Raw genomic sequence first — 20,894 nt, 5'->3', positions numbered from 1 at the left:
TGTTCTACACTCTGGACACTTTCCAAAGAGAGAGCAACAAACCAACAGTGATATTGAATGTTTTTTTTTTCTTCCCTCAGACACTTACTAAGAACCAGGCACAAACACACAAATACAAGAATGTAGAAAACATCTACCCACTTGTATTTGGCTCCCAGTGTTTTTAAGGCTCTCTGTCATTCTGTTACCCAGAGTGAATGTCCAACTGCGCCAAAGCCAAACCAGGCATTTCCCCAAGTGGCACAGAAATAAATGCATGTAAGGGCCTGTGATTTAATGGCAAAAGATGTGCAATAGGTGCCTTCACCTAGAAAAAGCAGAAGCAGTGTACAGCAGCCCCTCTCTGCTTAGGTGTACACAGGACCAAACCCCACACGACACTGAGAGTCCAGATGCCCCTTACATGAACCAAAACCCTGTGTTCATGCTGGAAAGACTTTCACTGCAGCATGTAGCGGGGTGAAGGAGTACAAGAAGCTTGAGGTCAGCATGTGCAGCGCTGCTCAGGGGGCTGGTGCCACCAGCTGCAAGCTCTCAGCTAGCTCTTCACAGACACTTCTGCTGCAGAAAGCCCGCGAGGCTGTCGGAGCGATGCAAAGTGGCATGGCTAACAGCGCTCTCAAAGCGAGGTCTGCATGGCTCTGGAAGCCTGCAACACGCAGCTGCTGCAAAGCAAAAAATGGAGGAGGGGAATCTTACTAGCCAGGGAATGAAAAACAAGCCCCCAAGAAACCCAGCCATGGGGAAATCTGGTTAAAGAAACATGAGCAGTGCTGAGAATGAAGGTGTGCTCAGACCAACTGCAAAAATACTTGGGCAGCATTTTCAATGTGCAGACTCTCGCAGCCGCAGCAGGAGACAGCTTGGCACTGCCAATGTTTGCAGCTCCCTGGGCTGCAGGGTTGGAGTTTGGGCAGTTGAAAAGCCCCACTTTAGCAGCAGTGGGGCTGGGAACCTTTCCTTTCTTCTCCTCTAGCAAAAACACAGCCTGTGTGGCACCCCAGAGTGGCTCTTACTAAAGTCTGAGTCTTGGCTGTAAATCAGGAATGGCCTTTGAAAGGTGGCTCTGTATCAGTGGTCTCACCTCCCTCAGCACCTACCTTCCTTCCCAAGTGTGCTGAACATCAAAGCTGTTGTGGGTTTAGGGAATGAAGCTACTTGCACCACCTTTGTCCCTCTGCTCCTCCTGGCTCATCACAGTTGGAGAGCAGGAACCCAAATGCCATTATTCCTTGCAACTGCTCTAGAAAAGTAAAGAAATGGGGCTGAAATGGAAAAGAGAGCTGCTGAGCAGAGTTAGACTGCCAAGAGGCTTCTTGCAAAGACCATTTATCAGAAAATGTTAAGGAAATTCAGCCCAAGCTCAAATGGCATTGGTTGGTCACGACCCATCTTCTCTCCCACGTTTTGGGACTGTTTCCTGGCTCCTGTAAGAGGCCAGCCTTCTGCTTCCAAGCAGAGTTTTATTCTGCACCCCTCCAAGATGCCATTTGCAGCTGTGTGGGTCACTTTCATCTCCCTGCTGCCCAGGGAAGGTTTGCTGGCTGGTGGTGGGCAGCACAGGGACGTCTGCCTGGCTGGGAATGGCCCTGCCCTTGCAAAACGTGTGATGAGAAGCCCTGGGAATGGCATTTGGCTACTAGGAGCAGAGACTGCAAGCCAGGCTCAGAGGCAGCGGTTTGCTGCTTTTCACAGAACGATAGGGGTTGGAAGGGACCTCTGCGGAGGGACCAGTCTCTTATGTGGGCAGCACCAGGCTTTGGGGATGCTGGGTGAGTTCCCACAAGAGTGGCTGCAGTGCAGTGGGTCAGCAGAGGAGCCAGCTGAGATGGGAGAGAAGTGGATGCTGCTTCTCAATGCTCTGTTCAAGTTCGCAGCTCCCAGCACGTTACCAAAGGTCTGGCACTTGCACAGAAGTGAGGGTGGCACTGATTGTGTGTTGCTCTGCTGTTGCGTTTGCCCTTCTCTTTGCAAGGCAGAGGGGGCGGGTGGAACACCCGTGCCTGCATGGTGTGAGCAACGAGGAGACCACATCAGGCAGTGGGCACAGGGAGAAGCCTTCTCAGAGGGACCTGGGCAGTTTGGAGGCACACATCATGGCGTGGCCAGAGGAGTTCACAACATGCGCACACAAGCTGCTGGCAAGGAGCTGGAGCCCAGCCCAAGAGGGGAAAACCAGAGAAACACTAAAATAGGCACAACTCAAGGGGGACAGGCTGGGAAGGGGTGGTTAGGGAGGCAGGCAGTCCTTGGCTGCCATGGCAGGAGGGCAGCACGGAAAGCTGCCTGGGTCAGCCACACAGAGCATTAGGGGTTTGCTGTAGGCAGCTGTGCAAGTTTTGATCCAGACTTCAGAATTTTGGAGAGTGGGCTCATCAGTGCACCTGCCCGGAGGCAACAGAGCCCTGTTGAGAGGAGTGAAGTATTTCTGTGGATCAGCAACCCGAGGAGGAGGCAGGAAGCTGCAAGGAAGATTCAAAGATCGATTTTCATTCTGGCAGAAGGTTAAGGGTAGGGAATACAAATGCTGCCTCCAGGTCCCAGATAGCTCAGTATATGAACTGGTGATCTGGAAACAAAGAAAAGCAGTATACCAAACATTTCTAAGAGATGACTCAAAGCTATTGGCTCTTGCGGACATCAGAGAGGACTGTAAGTGAAATGCAAATGTGGTAAATGGGCAACACTAAGCATTTGTCAAGGTTTAACTGGGCACAGGCAAAATCCAAAATACCCAAATTGCAGGTAAGGAGGACAAAGCTCCAGACGGTCTCTAGCAAGTCAGGAAAGGATCTGGATGTCTCACAATCTCTGGCTCTGTGAGGAACTGCAGGTTAGAAAGAAAACACGCACAAAATATTAGCATGCAGAAGGAAGAGGGGAGAATAATATGGAAAATATGATAATGCTATTATGCAAATCACTAGCAGGGCCTCTCTGGGAATACTGTCTGCAGTTCAAGTAAGCCTTGCTCAGAAAGGGCTGATTAGGGGCATGGCAAATTTGCTCACAAAGAGAGATCAAAATGATTTGGGTTGTTTATCTTGGAAAGGAAATGAACAAGGGGAGATTGGCACAGAGCAAGCCAGTCCAGAGCTTCTGGTTTTCTTCCTGCTCAGTTCTATCACTGTCATATCTGGTGTCACTGAGAAGGGTGTGAAGTGATGTGGCTCTCCTCTGTCACACACAGTTTGTTCTTTCTCTCACCCTTGCCCTCAGGGGAAGCACAGCATATGCAGCTATGTTTTATATTTTGGTAGGATCTGAGGGGAAGGACAGGGCAAGGAAGAATAATTACAACCCAGAATAGGAATATAGTAGAGAAGGCAAAAATGAGAGAAAAAGGGATTTGCACCTGGACAGAGAGGTGGGAGGTCCTCGTTTCAGAAGGCTCCTTCCCATCTCAGGCAGACCCTGGAGAAGCTGCCCACTGCTGCCCTTCTACCAGAGATCTTGAGGCTTCCAGACCGAGCCCCAAGTTCCTTGGAGATAAAGAGCTTGAGTCTGTTAAGCTATTTTGTAAAGAGTGTCAGGGGAGTGAGGGGTACCTGAAGCATGAATCCACTGCTCCCCACCTAACCTGGAGCACCAAAGAAGCGCTCTCAGTGCACCCCAGCACTACCCCGCACAGCCAGCACGCACAGCCCGAGCCCGTCACAGCCTCTGCCGTGCACGGTGACTCGCTGCGGCGTGCCGAGCGCTTACTCTCCCTCGCACCAAGTCATCTGATGGCATTTAGGGCCCTCAAAGCCAGACTGATGAAATGAAATACCAATTAGTGGCTCCAGCTGCTCTGGGGCTGTGGGGAGTACCGCCGCGGGCAGGTGGAGCTGCGAGGCTCACAACCCAGCCCGTTTCACACCACCGCGCACAAAGGTCGGGCTGCTAATGAGACCTTCCGCGGCGGCACAAGCCCTGGGTCCGGAGGCAGGTTCAGCACCGGTGTCTATCCTGGCCTCGAGGGCTGCTGCAAGCTCAAGGAGAAGGGGACATCCCCTCTCTCCGCTGTGGTGACAGCTCAAGCCAAGATGGGAAGCAGCTGCTTCCCCCTAGACTGTCGAGACACAGCCTGGGCTCCTCCCGGCCACACCGTGCGAGTCCCACTGGGCCCCTGCTCCACTCAGAACTGCCCTGCCCTCGACTCTTTCCCATAGCCATCCCTGGTGAGGAAGCCGCTGATCATCGAAGTCCTCAGCCCCTGCAGAGCACGACCTTTTCAGACCGTCACTGGTCCAGCCTGCCCCGGCCCAGCTTCCACTGAGAGCAACGGGGCCAGCAGTCCCGCTCCCCGCCGGCAGGTGGCAGCCTGCGTGCGCGGGCGTGCAGCGCGGCGCGTCCCCTCCCGTGTGCCGTGCGGCGGCAGCACCCTGCAGGCGGGAGGAGACTGCGCTGCGCTGCTGCCGCCGGCAGGGGGCGACGGCGCTGCGCTGCTGCCGCCGCCTGGGCGCGCAGACCGGAACTCAAACGCCAGAGGGACGAGCTGGGTCCCCGAGAGCGAGTGCTATGATTGGCGGAGCCGAGCTCACGGCCCGGAAGCGGATCGGCCATGTTGCCGGGTGACCCCGGGAGCGGTGCCGGGAGGGAGGTGGCGGCGTCCGTTGAAGGAAAGCGGCTGCCGTGAGGGGTCTGGAGCGTCTCTCTCTGCCTTGGCCTGGTCCTCCCCGGTGAGTGTGATTCGGCCAGTCCCTGCGGGGCCTCCGCGGGCTCCAGCCCAGCTCGGGATCCGGCAGAGAGCGGGTGCTGAGAGCGACCCGGGGGCGGCCCCCCATGGGAAGGGCCGGGCGGCGGGGCCCGCCCGTTCTCGGCAACAGGGTCTGTGGCGTTACGCCTTTAGAGAGCCTGCTACCCTCGGTACGCCGTTAGCGAGGCTGCTAGCGAGCCCTTCCCGGGCGGAGGAGGGCGGTGATCTGTGGGGCCAGGCTTGGAGGGGTCCGTCCCTCGGAGGGTGAAAAGCTGACTCGGATACCTTACATCGTCACTTCTCCCTAGGTCGCCTGTCCACGCACCCCTTCCCTCATGGCAGCGTGGTCCCGAGAGGCTGTCCTGACCCTCTATCGGGCCCTGCTGCGCCAGGGCCGTGGGCTGCGCTACACTGACCGGGATTTCTACCTCGCTTTCATCCGCCGAGAGTTCCGCAAGAACCGGGGGCTGCAGCGGCTGGAGGACAAAGAAAGACAGTTAGAGAAGGGACAAGCCTTCCTGCAGAGCAAACTTGGGGGCCTCGTTTAGAGATTCCCCCTAGATCCTTTTGGCTCTACTGCCCTTTTCTTTCCACAATCCCCCCGGTAACCAAACGAGATGTTTAACGTTCCCTGCCCACCACTATCTTGAAGAAGTCTGGAAGGTGCTTCCACAGGCACACCAGGAGGGCTCTCCTGTTCTCTTTACAAATGCATTAGCTCACAGGTAGGTCATTTGCAATGATATAACCATGGTTTTCATGGTTATATGTGAAAGTGCATTTTGTCTCTGTGTCATAAGAGAGAGTGAGTGGATTTTTGGTTCATCAAGCCAAGAACATTCCTCCTGAAATGTAACTTCGCCTTAGAAAAAAAACTAAAGGTGGCTTCAAACCACCCAGTTGAGGCGGGCAGCAGAACTGTGAAGCTGGCAAGGAAAACAAGTCAAGTTGGAAGAGTTTCTTGGTGTTTTCATGTAGAATGTAGGTTCACCTGTGGGCACAGTGGTGGCAAAGTGTGTTTTGCACATGTAGCTGGCCATGATCAGGTTAAATGGGAACTGGAGAAAACAAAACTACACGTGTAAGAAAATATTAGCATTTGTGTTCTACTTGAATTGTATGAGAGAAACCAACCAGCTCTGAGGATGGCAATAAATGTCCTGCGAAAGCAAGACAGCTGCTCTCTTTGTGATATGTTGTGGTCTCTGATGTTGCCTCTTAGGTGTCTCTGAAGTATTAGAGCTAAGAATAGATTTAGGTTGGATGTTAGGAACAAATTGTTTCCTGTGAGGGTGGTGGAACACAAGAACAGGTCACTCAGGGAAGTAGTTGAGGCCCCATCCTTGGAGATATTCAAGGTCAGGCTTGACTAGTCTCTGGGCTGGCAACCTGATCTAGTAGAGGATGTCCCTGATCACTGCAAGGGATTGGACTAGATGACCTTTGGAGGTCCCTTCCAACCCAAACTCTTCTGTAATTCTATCTGGGACCAGCCTTTGTCCAAAAATGAGTTTAGGAGTGGATGCTATGAGACTGCCTGTCAGCTCTTGGGAAGACTGATTTGTTATGGCAAATAAGTTGGCCATCCTTGCACCACTTTATGAGGAAACTGACACGTGTTAGATTGAGAATAAGAAAAGTAAATTTGCATTTAGAAAGCCATACTTGGGTGAGAAGCACAAATGAAGAGGAAAAGACCTGGTTACACAGGATTTTATTGCAAAATGTTGCTGAAGTAAATCTTGAGTTCTTTTTTAAAAAGCATCATGTGGCTGCACAGTTAAACCTGCTCCAGTCATTAGTCTCACATAAATTTAGTGGTTTTCTTCAGGTCATAGATGGAACTGGAAGCAAAGAAATGCTTTCATTGCAGAGCTTGGCTGTGTCTGGGGATAAGCAGCTCCTTGAGGGAAGGTACAGAGGCTGCAGGGTTAGGTGTTCCTTTCCTATGGCTCTGTGCTAAAAGCCATGAGCGTGGGATGGAGGAGGAGGCAGTGAACTGTTAGGGCTGTGTAATGTAATGGTTCTGCTCTCTCCAGGTGAGATGGCAGGCGCTGGGCCGCGCAAGGGCAGGAAAGATGACAACGGCATCGGCACAGCCATCGACTTTGTGCTGTCCAATGCCCGGCTGGTGCTGGGCGTGGGTGGAGCAGCTATGCTGGGCATTGCCACGCTGGCCGTCAAACGGGTGAGTGAGCCTGTGGGGCAGTGAGGGGGCAGCTGAGCAGGGGGATCAGAACGACCCAGGACCTAGCAGTAGGCTGGGTGAGATGCAAATATTGGGCTCTTAACGACTCAAACTGTGCCTGGTGGTGTCGCCTTAGATGTATGACCGCGCAATCAGTGCTCCCAGCAGCCCCACTCGCTTGAGCCAGTCGGGAAAGAGAAGCTGGGAAGAACCAAACTGGCTGGGCTCCTCCTCGCGCTTACTGAGCCATGACATGAGGACTAACCTCAGCCGCTCCCTGCAGACCCTTCCCACCGATGCTTCATCTGCAGACACAGGTAAGGAGCAGGCTGCCAGCCCTGCATTACAGAATCACACAGAGCCATAAACTCTGAATCAACTTCAAGAAACACAGGAAAAAGAATTGTCTCTCTAGACTGGCATTTAAATGTAGGACTTCAAGAATTAGAAGTCAGATTGGGCACCAGTGAATAAGAGTCATCTGTTTGCATTCCTTATTCCTCTCATGACTTCAAAGTCTTCAGCTTTATTCTCCCTCAGTCTTTTCTCTTCAAAGCTAAATACTTATCTGTGCAATCTTTCTTGATTAAAAAGCCATTTCATTAATTTCAGGCTCTCTGTTGCCTCTCTTTGGACCATTCCAGTTTATTTGTTTCTTTTTGAGAGGGGAATATTTGAACTGTGAATGTCCTAGCAATTAATAATGGAATTTCTTATGGTATTTCTACCATTCTCCTAATCACTATTAGCTTATTTACTGCTGATTATCACTGTGTTAGTCTTTGTCAGACTATCAGAGGTCACCTATAGTCTCCCTTGTCAATGGGATGATAAATAATTTTGAGTTTGCCTGTGCTGGTTATGTGTTTGATTAGTTTCCCTCACCAGTTTTACTTTTCTATCCTTTGTGCCTTCAGGAGATTTACACTTGGAAATTTAAAATACAAGTAGAGATTAAACTTTTAATTTGATTTTCATATTATCTGCAAGAAAGTCAGCTTCAGGATAGCAATGGATATTCTGCTGAGGAAATGTTAAACAGACAGCAGTGTTCGATGGAATCTAGATAATTTGATTGAAGGCCCTGAAAGATGATTTTGTTTTTCAGGAACAGGCAATGAAGTTTGATTCCCTATGGTTTTGTGGGCTATTTTCCTTCTTGCAAGATCAGATTTGTTCAAAAGACCCCAGTGGGAAAAGTGACAGCAGCTGCTGAGGTTGAGCAAGACGGGTCTGTGCACAGCTTGGTCAGCCCTTCTGCAAGTGCTGCAAATGCCTGTTGCAAAACAGATGTGCAGCAGCTGATTGCCTTAATGGAACTACTGACTTGAAACTTTCTCTTACACCCATGAAGTACTACAGCCCTTCCAAAGATCTCTTAGGTCTGGATTTCTTCCCTAATTCTCATTGATTAAATTCTGAAACTCTGGGTCCAGACGTGTGAAAAACAGATGGGAAACAATCACTTTTTTCTTTAGGAAATCAATCAGAAAAATAAAGAGGCTTAGAGAGTCTGTGCAGGTTGGACATTGCTTAATAAGGTAGACAACAGCATAAAGCACTGCCTTCTGCTTAAGAGTGTGCTCTCTGTTCTTTGGCCAGTGGAAGTTTGAGCGAGTTTTTAATTTGGACTGTGATTGCCTGAGCTATGCTGGCTCCAAGATCTGTCAGCTTACCATCCTGAGACATATTGATCAGACTCCTAACAACAATTTCATTTCCAGCTGGCGTGGTACTCTCTGATCTCATAGCCTAGTCAGGATTGACTTGATGATAATCTGTAAAAAACAGTATAACATTAAAACTTGGTGAGATCGTGACGGTTGTCCAAGAGTGTTTTGTCCACTGGTCTGGCATCATGTTGAAAGCTTCTGCACTGGTTAACAGTGATAAATTTTTGATGAAATTACCCACATAGCCATTAAAATTACTTCCTCATACATGATGTTAGTCTAGTTCTGGCTAAATTCCAAATCTAACTTGTTTTCATCTCGTTTGAAGCTTGTAGTATTACCTTTTGAAGTTTCTCAGCACCTCCCTTTTGACCAGTACCTGTGTAAAGCATGCAAAATGTCTGCTGAAATCTTTTTTGATACCTAGGAGGCTGTGTGTCCATGCTGCAGGTTTCCTTTTGCGGATCACTTCTCAGTGAAACCCTGCAGATGACCAAGAGTTTTCCTTCCCTCTTGCAGACTTTTTCCGACCGGCCAAGCCCAAGCCGTCTGCCAAGAGGAGTCAAGTGGAGCTGAAGAAGTCCCGCCTCCGTCTGTCTCTGCAAGAAAAGCTCTTTGCTTACTACCGCAGGAAAGTGGCCATCCCAGCGGAGGAGCAGGCCCGGGCCAAGCAGGCAGCTGTGGATATCTGTGCTGAGCTGCGCAGCTTCCTACGTGCCAAGCTCCCAGACATGCCCCTGCGTGACATGTACCTCAGCGGCAGCCTTTATGATGATCTGCAGGTAATTCCTGGGGCCTCATGATGGGTCATCATTCAGATGGCTGAGTAGGCAGGGGCGTTTCAGACTTCACTTTTGGCAGTGCTGGCTCAGCACAACATTCCTCTGTAATAAGGCTCCTGGTGTCGCCTTTCTCACTGTAGAGCTGAGCGCTGATTGCTGCAGTAGCGTTGGGACAGGTGTGACCAGCCTGCTCTGGTGCTGTCTGCAAAGCATTTGCTGCTTCTGGTTCATTTCTCCAGATGATGTCAGCCCTTCTTTCCTTCCCTTCTGTCTTACTCTTTAGCTCCCTTTGCTGTTTCTCCAGCAGACCTGTTTTCTCTCTATCCCTCCCAAAGATTCCCTTAGAATTCCTGTATATTCATGTAGGTCTTCCCTACCTTTTAATGCATGATAGACCTGGATTGGACAGCAGTCCCTGCTGCATATCTCCTTGATGGCAAGATGCCCGTGGCTGTAGTGAGTGATTCAGAGGCACACTTCTTCATTAGAGTCAGAGCTCTGGAATGCAGTGTCAAGTGTCCAGTAAAACTTAGATCCAGGGTCTTAAGCACGTTGGTGAAAAGGGAGCTTTAATGACCTTTTTCCAAACAAAGTGATAGACCAGGTGAGGGCAGTACCTAGCTGTAGTGTGGGATGATTAAACCATAGCAACTTAAGCTTGTCTAGAAACCTAATACTCTACATCCTGTTTGAAATTACCATGTGGTGTTGCTGTGCATCTCACATCCAAAAAGTGAACTTAGAGCAATAGGAGACAAAATGATTCATGTATGTGCAGTCCATGTCAAGTGTTGAAGTTTTTTAATATCTCTAAATCAGAATCATAGAATCAACCAGGTTGGAAGAGACCTCCAAGATCATCCAGTCCAACCTATCCAACTTACCATCCAGTCCAACCTATCCAACCAAGATCTTCCAGTCCAGCCCTATCCAATATCCAATCAACTAGACCATAAATAGTACATACTAGCTTAGATTGTACCTTGGAGTTATCCTACTGGTGATGGGAAATAATCATTCAGAATGTCTTTTGACAAAGGGTGGCTGTGACATCTACACAGATTGGAGAGTGAAACAGCTAAATCCATATTCCAAGTTCCTTTGAACAGAAGGCTGTCTAAAGATGGTGAATGAAACCGAGTGTGGAGAGAGACAGTTTGTTCTTACTGACTTTTCTCTCTTGTGAAAGGTAGTGACAGCTGATCACATCCAGCTCATTGTGCCTCTGATGCTGGAGCAGAACCTGTGGTCGTGCATCCCTGGTGAGGACACTATCATGAACATTCCTGGCTTCTACTTGGTGCGTAGGGAAAACCCGGAGTATTTTCCCCGTGGGAGCAGCTACTGGGACCGCTGTGTGGTGGGAGGTTACCTCTCTCCCAAAGCCGTAGCAGACACCTTTGAGAAAGTCGTAGCTGGCTCCATTAACTGGCCAGCAATTGGCTCTCTCTTGGATTACGTGATCCGTCCAGCAGCTCCCCCAGCGGATTTGACGCTGGAGGTCCAGTACGACCCCGGGCGGCACCTTTTTATCGACTTCCTCCCGTCCCTGACGCTGGGTGACATCATACTTGTGGCCAAACCCCATCGACTGGCCCAGAACGACAATCTGTGGCGCCTGAGCCTGCGGCCAGCTGAGACCGCTCGCCTCCGGGCCCTGGACCAGTGCGATTCTGGCTGCCGTTGCTTGTGCCTGAAGATCTTGAAAGCAATATGCAAGTTAAACCCAGCCCTGGGGCACCTCACTGCCAGCCAGCTCACCAATGTCATCCTGCACCTATCCCAGGAAGAGTCCGACTGGTCCCAGGACATGCTGGCTGATCGCTTCTTGCAGGCGCTGAAGGGGCTGATCCGCTACTTGGAGGCAGGTGTCCTCCCTAGTGCCCTGAGCCCCAAGGTGAACTTGTTCTCAGAACTCACCCCTGAAGAAGTGGATGAGTTGGGCTATACCCTCTACAGCTCTCTGTCAGAGCCAGAGGTCTTGCTGCAGACATAATGGGGCCTTAGCTAGGGAAGTGCTGATAGGGCTTAGCCAAGGTGGACATTGATTACTGCGAAATATGTCTCCTCCACTTCTCTCTCTCCCCCTTTTTCTGTCTCCTTTTGGTTCATTATTATTTCCTGCTCTGGAGTTGGTGCTCCCACTGAATTTCTTGGTGCTACTGGTCCATTTCCACCATCTCTGCCCCAACAAGTATCCATTGGCTAGGGTAAAGAGGCTAAAACTGTAGCTTTAAGACCTTCACCTAAATTCTGCTGATGTTTAAGTGTCTACCAAAAAAGATAAACCAAACTATGCACCATTTTTTCCCTGTAGTACACTTACGGTAGTGAGTCCACTTTGATCTTAAGAAGGTGGAACTGGGCTGGTAAATCCAGTGATTTTAGCAGACTTGCATTGAGGTCCTTTCCTCCAGTCTCACTTTACCTCGTGTTTTTTTTCTCTTGCTGTACCACAGCCTCAATTCCTTTTATTTGTTTTCTTCTTTCATCCTTTTGACCCAGTCCTGCAGGGCAGACTTAAGTGAGATGTTTTGGGGTTTTGTGTTCTTGAGTGGATAATGATTGCACTGACAGTATTGAGGGTTGCAGGGCTTGGAACAGGAGAAAGGCCATGGCTCCTGCTGCTATGGAGCCTTCTCATCCTTTGCAAACTGGGTTGAAGAGTAAGGGCTAAGGCCTGCCCAGACTGCTTCAGCACAACCTCCAGTATGGGCAGTTCTCACTGAAGCTGTGGTAAGGGAGGAGGAAACCTTTCTGGTGTGGCTGTGAGGAGGCTGAAAGAGCAGGGCTTGCCATTCCTGCCTAGCCAGATCTGCTGGGTGTTGCTGGTGGGAATGCAGTGCAGAATGGCTCCTTAGACGTCTCTGGCCTAAAGGAAGAGGCTGACTGTAGGGAAGAGGTTGGAGACAAATGGGAACTGGGTTTGGGGTTTTTTTTTTCATGTTTTCCCCAAGAGCTTATGTCTGTTGTGGCTTACAGGAGGTGGAAGCAAGACTGTGTGCCTGAAAAGGGCTTTGTGATAAGCACATGTAAACCAGATTCTCACCAGCTGTAAGCCTGTGAAGGTGATAGGACTGAACTGGTGTCATCAGTGAGCTTCTGTCCCATACACTGATGCTAAGGCACACATGCAAAGCTGACATGTAGAGATACATTGGCTTTTCCATCTGCTGTCAGTGTGTGCTTTAGTCCACTCCCCTGCCACCTTGGAATTGAGGCTGTCCATCCCCTTCCTCATTCCCATGCGCTGACTTTCCAGTGCTTGCAGTCTACAGTTGTTTTTGGAGGCTGGTGAGGGCACATCTCCCCTTTCTCTCTGGACTGGCTGGTAATGCAGTTCTGCCCACTCTTGTTTATGCTTGCAGTAGGCTGTTCTCCCTTGACTGCTCTCCCATCTGCTGCTGGATTGCAGAATGGGTTTTCAGGGGCAGCTGCTGCACTCTGTTTCCTAAAGCAGGCTCTGTATACTCTGCATTAAGCCTTCTGGTCTCCTGTCTTCAAAAGGGAGGAGGGAGAGTGCCTCTCTCAAGAGACCAGCACAGCTATTGTCACAGAAACATACTCACCTTTTCCCAGCTTTTGCAACCTTTTTCCCCCTTGCCTCCCTATCCAGTGGAGGGGAAACTGCAGCAACACAGTTTTCTAGGGAGCAAGAATCCTTCTTTCTTCCCATCCTCTCCTCAGGACTTTATCTGCCTTTGTCAGAGAAGTTTTAAGGTGAATTTCAGAAGTGGAACCACAGAGGGGAGGTTTTAGGCCTTGTTTTTTTAGAAGCAGTGCTGGTGAGATGAGGGAGGGAGCATCTTTCTCAGGCATTCCGTCCATGTTAGGCAGTGTCTCAGACAGGATCCTGTATACAGTGATAAGGCAACATTGCATTTTAAATTATTTAATCCTTAGAGTACTGCTATTTCCTAGATTGCCAGATGTGTACTTTGAACTTTGTGTGTATATATAAAGTCTGTAGTCTCTCAAAAGTTAACAGAAACTCCATTTCTATGATTTTTGTGTTTTGTAAGTTTTGCAGCAGTCAGTGTTGGTCAGCTGTGGATTGCTTTTCATTCTGCTTCCCAGATTTTTGTCCCCCCCTCTTCCTTTCCCTGCTTTCCACTGCCTTTCTGATGTCAGCCTTCCTACCCTAAAAGCAGACAGGTGAGACTTGGAGCCAATAGGCTACTGGGGGGAAATTCCCCTTTCTTTTAATTACTTGAAGGTCAACAAAAAATATTAAAGTATCTGGGTTGTCAGGAGTTCCCCATCAGTTCATTTCTTCAGTGTGATGTCACACCTTACCTGCTGCTGACTCCAGTATCATGGTCTTCACACAGAATTGAGCAGCAGCATGGTTTGGAATGATCAAAAGTACAGGTACAAAAAAGGTGAGAGACAACCAGGAGCAAGCCACTGTCTGAGCTGGCTTGAGAACAGTTGCAGCATACATATCTGTATATAGATTTTTTTTTTTATGTGAATGCTTTTACTTCTTCCTGGCAACCTAATGAATTAATATTTTATGGCCATTTCTTGCTGCTATTGAGCTCATCAAATGGAGACTGAAGTTGCCTTTTTGTCTTTTCTGTAGACTTTGCTCCACTTCACTTGAATCACTTCCATCGTTTTTCCCCCTTCAGATTTGCCCTCCTCTGAGGTAGCCACAAATCTGTTCTCAGGAGGCAAATGTTCACTTCCTACAGGCAGCCATCACAGTGGGCAACAGCTGCCCTGGCAGTGGCAGCCTTGGCAAAGGCCAAAGATGTAATGTGTCACAGGGACGTTGCAACTAGGGAGTATTTCAAGAGCAGGGTCAGGCATAAGGGGCAGCAGATGCAGGGAAGGAGGAGCGGGGCAGGTGTGCAGGAAACTTACACTAATGCCGTACCCAACCTGTGGGTCGAACATACTTGCAGAGAGGCAAACAAATTGGCACCTTGCAGTATTAAATGCAGTACAGATGTTATGTACAGCTTGGAGAGCTGTCCCAACTCGAGGCAGGCTCCTTCCTAGTCAAAGCTGTAGCACAGAGCACAGGGACCTAAACCTGAATGTAAAAGGGCAGCTCCTGGCTGCCTTCCTGGCAGAGCAGCTCAGAGACAATTTGATTGTAAGAGGCCCAGAGCGTGTGTTTGGTTGGTTGCTCCCTGGGCTCCAAGAGTGCCTCTGTGTTCTGCTAGAGTGTAGCTCATGTGAGCTTCCCATGAGATTGTTGTCTTGTTGCCTGTAACCAGAGGGTGAGGACCACCTTGCTCAGCTGTGGGGTTTCACTGCTGCTGAGCTCCACCACTAATTCTTCAAGTCAGATGGCTTTATTTTCCTGTGTTTGTAAAGCAGGTATGGAAACAAGAGGCTGCTTTCTGCCTCCTGGTGAGCTGCCATCAGGGGCCTCACTCCTAACATGTGGGTACTCACAGTGAGAAGTGAAGGGATGGTGATGCCCCATCTCTCAGGCCTGGAGGCTGTGGATTTGCAAAGGGGAAAGTCTCTAAGTGCATGGTCTGTGACAGAGTGTGTGAAATTATGAAATAAAAAGACTTTCCACAGTAACCTGCTTGCTTCTGGTGTGTTTATAAACAAACGAGAGTCTCTGCTCTTGTCTTGATAGCACCTTCATGCTGGCACAATTCTGTGCCGCACCGGTGCTTGGGGACCGAGGTACTCCTTGCTACTTCATTTGCTTTCCTGTGGCGGCGCTGGGCATTCAGTGTTCTGCAGCTTGTCTTGAGAGAGCAATCAGCTGGGGACTGCAGCCTGCTGTCTCCTGGCAGCCTTTGCACCAGTCACAAGATGATGTGTAACTGGGGCTGTGCCTCCCATCCTTTCTCCGGTGCCTGCGTGCCTGGGCAGACGCCTGCTTTTCGTGCGGCTCCCCAGACCGCACAGGCTTCCATGCCTCTTGAAATCAAACTTTACTGTGCAGACTTCCCCTGCCCTTGCTCAGTCACATGTTGATTTCTGTGTGCCTGTCCTCTCCCCTGCCAAATGCACTCCTCTCTTATCCAGGCATCAGCCTTGAGGCAGTGAGGAAGCCGCAGTGCCGGGTGCCTGTGTCTGGTGTATTGAATTTCTTTGCAGTAGGGCCCAGCTTTATGTGCCTGCTTGGGAAGGTGGAGCAGAAGTGTCGGATGTCAAGTAAAGCATGAAACCACTTTTGATCATTGCCAGGCTTCTTAATGTGGGGAGACGTGCAATGGTGACAACGTTGTCCTGTGAGACTTGTTTTAATGAGGACTCAGCAATTAACACTTGACTATGTTGGAGGATGTATTAGATACTAAAGGAGCCTACATTTTTTTTTTCTTGTGTTGTCATCTTCTGTTTTTTTTTTTCTCCTTTAATCTGTTCAGTGGCAGAAACAGATCAGATGAGATCAAGCACGCTTCATGTCATAGAAGGTCTTATGGGAACAACTAAAATAGGCTGCTTCAAGGAATCTGTGCCAGGTATTGCCCTCTCAAGTTAATGCCCCTGGAAAGCTTAGAGCTTGCAGTGCATGTTTAATGTATCCAGTGGGTTGCACCTTTGCATAAAAGCTGTCTAGGCATGAATAAAGAGGGAAGATCAAAAGATTGGGGTTTATTTAATGTAGAGAAAAAATAATTGAGGGGAGTCACAACAATCAGTTCAAGTATAGAAAAGGTTGCTACAAAGAAGAGCGTAAATGGTTCTCCAGGCTGCAAAGACTCAGCACCTCTTTTGTTCTTAGCCTAAGGAACAATGAGTTTAGGAGGGAAGGGAGTTTTGGAAAGCAAAATCCTTTGTGTGCTGCATTACATAACCACAGCACTGTCCTGGCAATTAATGTAGCCAAGCTTTTACTTAATTATTTTTGCATCTTTTCACTTTATAAAGTAAATAAATTCCAGTCTGGTTAATCTTAGGCTGATGAAGGGAGGGTGTACTCCAGATCTGAAATTGTCATGCTAAAGTGCTGAACTGTATGATTAATGTTTCTGGGGTTTTTATCCACAAAGCCTTAACCACCTCTGTTTCTTTTAAGGTGTATTTTAATATTCTAAACTCCAGAATAGGCTGAAACAGTTGCAGCTTTTCAAATTCAATCTCATGCAAAAAAGAGAGGACCTTGGTCCAATTGAGGAGTTTTTCTTTTCCAGGTGAGTTAAAATAATGTTGCCCCACCTGCACTGGGTATGATTTGGTGGCTTCAGCCCAGGACTGGATCTTGAAATGTTTGGCTTTACTCACAGATAGAGCAAGCAAGAAGTGGGAAATTCTCTGTCCCACCGGTGAAACCCAGTATTGACTTCCAGCTCTAGGAGAACTGCCACAGCTTTGACAGTTGGGGAACCATTCAAGGTACCTGGATTTTATCTTCTTTATCCTTGTCAGACTGATCTTTTTGTGATCTGAGGGATTAAAGAATTATTCTCTCCCCTCCTTTTTTTCTTCCCCTCCTCTTTTTTTTTGTTTGTTAAAACTGAACACCCTCAGACAGCTCTCCTGCAACAAATGTGCCCTCCACACAGTGTAAAAGTTTGACTGGCATGCTCTGAGAAGCCACCGAGTCAGAAATGTGGTGAGCAGGCTAATAGCATCTTTACAGTATGCAAACTGTAAGGCAGAAGAGGGTGGTCAGACCAGCAGCAGGTAAGGCAGGGAATACCTGAAATCATTCTGTACACAGAAAGTGTTCCTGACATCTTACAAATGGCAGGAGAGTGGGAGACAGTTTGGCTCATAGAACACAAGCTCTTTATGACTGTAACCTTTCCTAAGTACTGGCTCATGTTCGGCTCGTGGAACACAAACCTTTTAAGAGTGTAACCTTTCATGCAGAAGTCAGTTCTGACCAAAATCACGTCAAGCATACTAAAAGACAAATTGATTTGTGTTATGCTGTCCTGGCTCAATTTCCTTGGCTCCAGTGGCTAAGTAGCTCTTTGATCTGTCTATTACCACTCGGTGCTAAGCTTCTCAGGAGATCTATACATACCAGTTCTAACCCACAGTCTTCATGAAAAAGCTTCTCCATACAAATAATGGGCAAAAGTTGCTTGTTTGAGATTCTGCTTTTCATCTGGATTTCCCTTCCTTAGGCAACAGTTCCCTCGGTTCAGGGCACACCCACTCCTTCCCCAGCCTCTCACTGTGGTAGGATGGTCTCTGTTCCACAGAAACACAGGGCTGACAGAGCATCCAGTCAGACATCCCACTAGAATGGCTCTAACTCTGTAAGACTCTCTTATCTCGTTCTGCTGAGCGTTGCAAAGGACAAGGACCTAAAAGGCAACAGTCATGAAGGGCATAGCTGGCGAATGATGGACTGTGTTGGGCTCTTTATCTGTCCTGTGACAGACATTGCTTCAACCCTCTTCATGTCCTGGCAGGTTCCTTGCCTGCTTTGAAAGGCAAGAAGGAATCCTTCCTGGAAAAAGTATGGCAGAGAGATGTTTTTCCCTTCAAATTCTGGAATTTATTTAGCACAGAGGATAGTTAGAGCCTTGGACATAATAACTACTGCCACTTATATAGGTAACATAATCTGAATTATGTTCAACTTCTGGATGTTTATAGCAGTGGTGAGATGTTGTGAGAAGGTCTGAGATGTGCTGAAGCAAAGGTAGTACAAGATGCTGTAATCCCACAGGCCAGAGAGCTGCAGCTCCCATGTTGCTTGTTAGAGAGCATGTTGGCAAAGGTCCCAGCTTCCTGCCATTCAAGCAGAGGTTGGGTTTTGCTGGGGCAAGCACATGACCAAGGCACAAACCTTCTCTTTTCCAAATCACTGCCTGTGGTTGTGAAAGGGGCAGTAGAAAGCATCTAGCCCAGTGCCTTTCTTGAACAATGGAGTAGTGATTTGGATTAGGAACCTTTCTCCTCTTTTTTCAGTTTCTCTCTTGTGTAAGAAGGGAAAGTTGTTAGGAAATCCATCAGGACAAGGCCTCAGCAAAGACTCACCCTCTGGGTGCTGAAAGAGCAGGCCAGCAGTACCTCCCCAACAGAGGACGCTGTCCTCAGACACCTGGCTTTAGTCTCAAAGCAGCTCTCAGCAGTGAAGCACAAACTGTTCCTCCTGTTAAGAGAACTGCAAACCTCCCACACCAAGCACCACAGTGATACAAGTAAAAAGGGCAGGAAACTGAGAAGCAACAGCACCTACTCAATACAATCCTTTGACCACAAAGTCTTCTTTGAGAACTGTAATCTAGCTTGCCTGTGCCCAGTGCCCCTGTAACACACCTGAGGAGGCTCTGCTGAGGCCATCCACAAGCCTATGCACATCCAAAGGGAGCAGAGCAGCCTCAGAGTCTTCTGAAAAAAAAATCTTTCTGTCTTTGCTGGCCAAATGCCCTAGGAGGGAAAATGCCAGTCATCCAGGGAAAAACTATAAACTCAGTAAACTCTGTAAACAAGTGTTTATTAAAGCAGAGTAAGGTCTGCTGGTGAATTTCATCCATGATGCAGCTGCTGCCTGCAAGGAGTGGAGAGCTACTACTGAATAATGTCTGCAGTGTTCCTCCTCGGGGGCCTGGGGAGCTACAGCATCAGCAGTTGATTTATCCTCAAATGAGTTTCAGAGCTCATCTGAACTCCCTGGTTTGTCAGGGTGCCTGCTGAAGCTGCCTGCCAGCGTCAGAGATCTCACATGCATACACAGTGTCCCCAGGACTGTTTCATTAGCAGTATATACCCAGGCACAGCCTCTTGCTGGCCTTGTCAAGACACTCTGAAGTTAAAAACAGTCACAGAATCATAGAATGGTTTGGGTTGGAAGAGGCCTTTAAAGGTCATTGAGTCTAACTGCATGCAGTAAGCAGGGACATGTTTAACTAGATGAGGTTGCTCAGAGCTCCACACAACCTGACCTTGAGTTTTTACAGGCACAGGGCTTCTACCACCTCTCTGGGCAACCTGTGCCAGTGTTTCACCATCCTCATTGTTGACAAAAAAAAATCCTCATATCTAGTATCAAATTCTCCTCTTTTAGTTTAAAACCATCACCCCTTGTACAATTGCCCTGCTAAAAAGCCTGTCCCCATCTTTCTCAGAGGCCCCCTTCAAGTACTGAAAGGCTGCAATAAGGTCTCCCCAGAGCCTTCTCTTCTCCATAATGAACAGCCCCAAGTCTCTCAGCCTTTCTTTACAGGAGAGGTGTTCCAGCCCTCTGATCCTTCTTGTGACCCTCTCTGAACCTGCTTTAACAGGTTCACATCCTTATGCTGGGAGGTCCAGAGCTGGACACAGTACTTGAGGTGAGATCTCACCAGAGCAGAGTGTCAATCTGCTGTCCATGCTTCTTTTGATGCAGCCCAGGACACAACTGGCCTTCTAGGCTGTGAGTGCAGAATGATGGCTCCTGTCCATCTTTTCATACACAGATGGATATAGTCTGGCATTATCAGCCTTACATTGTGCACCCTCCCTTGCTGAACAGATAAGCTGAAATAACTCAATCTCAAAACATCTTTTACACCTTCTTCTGACAAAGATGATAATTCAGATGCTAGTTCAGGAGAGCAGTGTAATTGCTTTTGGACTGATACAGCAAGGAGTCCTGTCCCTGGCATGTTTAAAGGGCACTAAGACAGTGAAAGAGAAATCCACTGAAGTGGTGGCCAGGTGTTAACATCTGTGGCTATCTGAAATGCTGCAGTCTCACAATCTGTACCTGTCTATCAGGCCAGAGCTCTTGCTAGCTTTACACTGCTAGTGAAAGAAGGAATGCATGCTGCCATTCTCATCTTCCTCCTTTTACATAGGAAGGCACAAGTGTGACTCCAGCAGATGCTGATACTGCACAGATACATCCCTTTTGATAGGGACAGATAGGAAGTCTGCAGTGGGGTCCATGTTATCTATAGCTCCATGAAGAACAACACTTGCCATAAGACATGTTTCTGTTCTTGCTTGATAGCTGGAAGGCTGTGTTTGTGTGCTAAACTGCTCCCACATGCACTAACACACAAGGAATTATTTTTTACACTCCCCCAAGTCCTTTTATCCCCATAGAATCACAGAGTCATCCTTGTTGGAAAAGACCTTTGGGATCATCGTGTCCAACTAATCATAAAACAAGGCTGGATGATGAGAAACTAAAAATCCCCTGATAGCCTGAATAAAAGTCTGCACCACCACCATCACCACCTCCCTTCACACATATTTTTTGCTAAATGTAATTTTCAACCAGTTGTAGCTTTACTCAGAAAATTCATGCTTGGGCAGGTTACAAGTTAAAACTCAGCTCCCTCTTCCCAGATCTGCACAATGTTTTTAGCTGTGGCAGCTGGCCACAGCCTGGCTGATTCTGAGTAACTACGCCTCTGGAGAGCCCTATGTTGTGAGCTGTCAGCATGTGCTTGGCATGCCCACGTTTGTTCAGTAAGAAAAATGTAGGTGGTTAGCCAGGAATGTTTCCATATCTGTCTAAAAGAATTGAACTGTAAGTTGCAAATGTAAATTTCAGATTTAATCCCCCCTTATTTTTTTTTCTAAATATATAAGTCTTGTTTCAAATGTCAGTGGTATTTAGGTAACAGAATGGGAACAGAAAACAGTGAGGGGATGGGTAAGCAATGAATGATTTATTAGAGAAGCCATTTGGTGTGCTAGTC

The 20,894-nt window shown here is 48.3% G+C and overlaps 2 protein-coding genes and 1 long non-coding RNA gene across 4 annotated transcripts; 2 read left to right on the top strand and 1 right to left on the bottom strand.

The window, feature by feature from the left end:
- Positions 1-2,350: 2,350 nt before the first annotated feature.
- On the bottom strand, positions 2,351-3,721 carry LOC135181548 (uncharacterized). Of its 2 annotated transcripts, XR_010304916.1 has the most exons (3): positions 3,581-3,721; positions 3,356-3,482; positions 2,351-2,827 (listed from the first exon to the last, which is right to left on the bottom strand). It is a non-coding gene; the product is annotated as an uncharacterized LOC135181548 (long non-coding RNA). The 2 variants fall into 2 exon arrangements; XR_010304915.1 differs by having other exon boundaries at positions 3,356-3,721.
- Positions 3,722-4,460: 739 nt separating this feature from the next.
- LOC135181814 (mitochondrial ribosome and complex I assembly factor AltMIEF1) lies at positions 4,461-5,237 on the top strand. Its single transcript, XM_064155224.1, has 2 exons — positions 4,461-4,664; positions 4,990-5,237. The coding sequence occupies exon 2, from the start codon at positions 5,017-5,019 to the stop codon at positions 5,227-5,229; it is 213 nt and encodes a 70-aa protein (XP_064011294.1). The 5' UTR covers positions 4,461-4,664; positions 4,990-5,016; the 3' UTR covers positions 5,230-5,237.
- An 82-nt stretch (positions 5,238-5,319) lies between these two features.
- Positions 5,320-14,868, top strand: MIEF1 (mitochondrial elongation factor 1). Its single transcript, XM_064155222.1, has 5 exons — positions 5,320-5,406; positions 6,721-6,869; positions 7,006-7,186; positions 9,062-9,324; positions 10,514-14,868. Exons 2-5 carry the CDS (start codon positions 6,726-6,728, stop codon positions 11,318-11,320), a joined length of 1,395 nt encoding a protein of 464 aa, XP_064011292.1. The 5' UTR covers positions 5,320-5,406; positions 6,721-6,725; the 3' UTR covers positions 11,321-14,868.
- The last annotated feature ends 6,026 nt before the right edge of the window (positions 14,869-20,894 follow it).

Source organism: Pogoniulus pusillus, chromosome 15 (genome assembly GCF_015220805.1).
Source record: "Pogoniulus pusillus isolate bPogPus1 chromosome 15, bPogPus1.pri, whole genome shotgun sequence".
Classification (NCBI taxonomy): domain Eukaryota; kingdom Metazoa; phylum Chordata; class Aves; order Piciformes; family Lybiidae; genus Pogoniulus; species Pogoniulus pusillus.
Note: the sequence above shows the minus strand (reverse complement) of the source record. Positions and strands in the feature narration are given on the sequence as shown.

Excerpts from the sequence above, each read along its gene's own strand:
- LOC135181814 (XM_064155224.1), top strand. The coding sequence starts at position 5,017 with ATGGCAGCGTGGTCCCGAGAGGCTGTCCTGACCCTCTATCGGGCCCTG.
- MIEF1 (XM_064155222.1), top strand. The coding sequence starts at position 6,726 with ATGGCAGGCGCTGGGCCGCGCAAGGGCAGGAAAGATGACAACGGCATC. Across the intron at positions 7,187-9,061 it reads TGCTTCATCTGCAGACACAG|ACTTTTTCCGACCGGCCAAG; the intron begins GTAAGGAGCAGG and ends TCCCTCTTGCAG. Across the intron at positions 9,325-10,513 it reads GCCTTTATGATGATCTGCAG|GTAGTGACAGCTGATCACAT; the intron begins GTAATTCCTGGG and ends CTCTTGTGAAAG.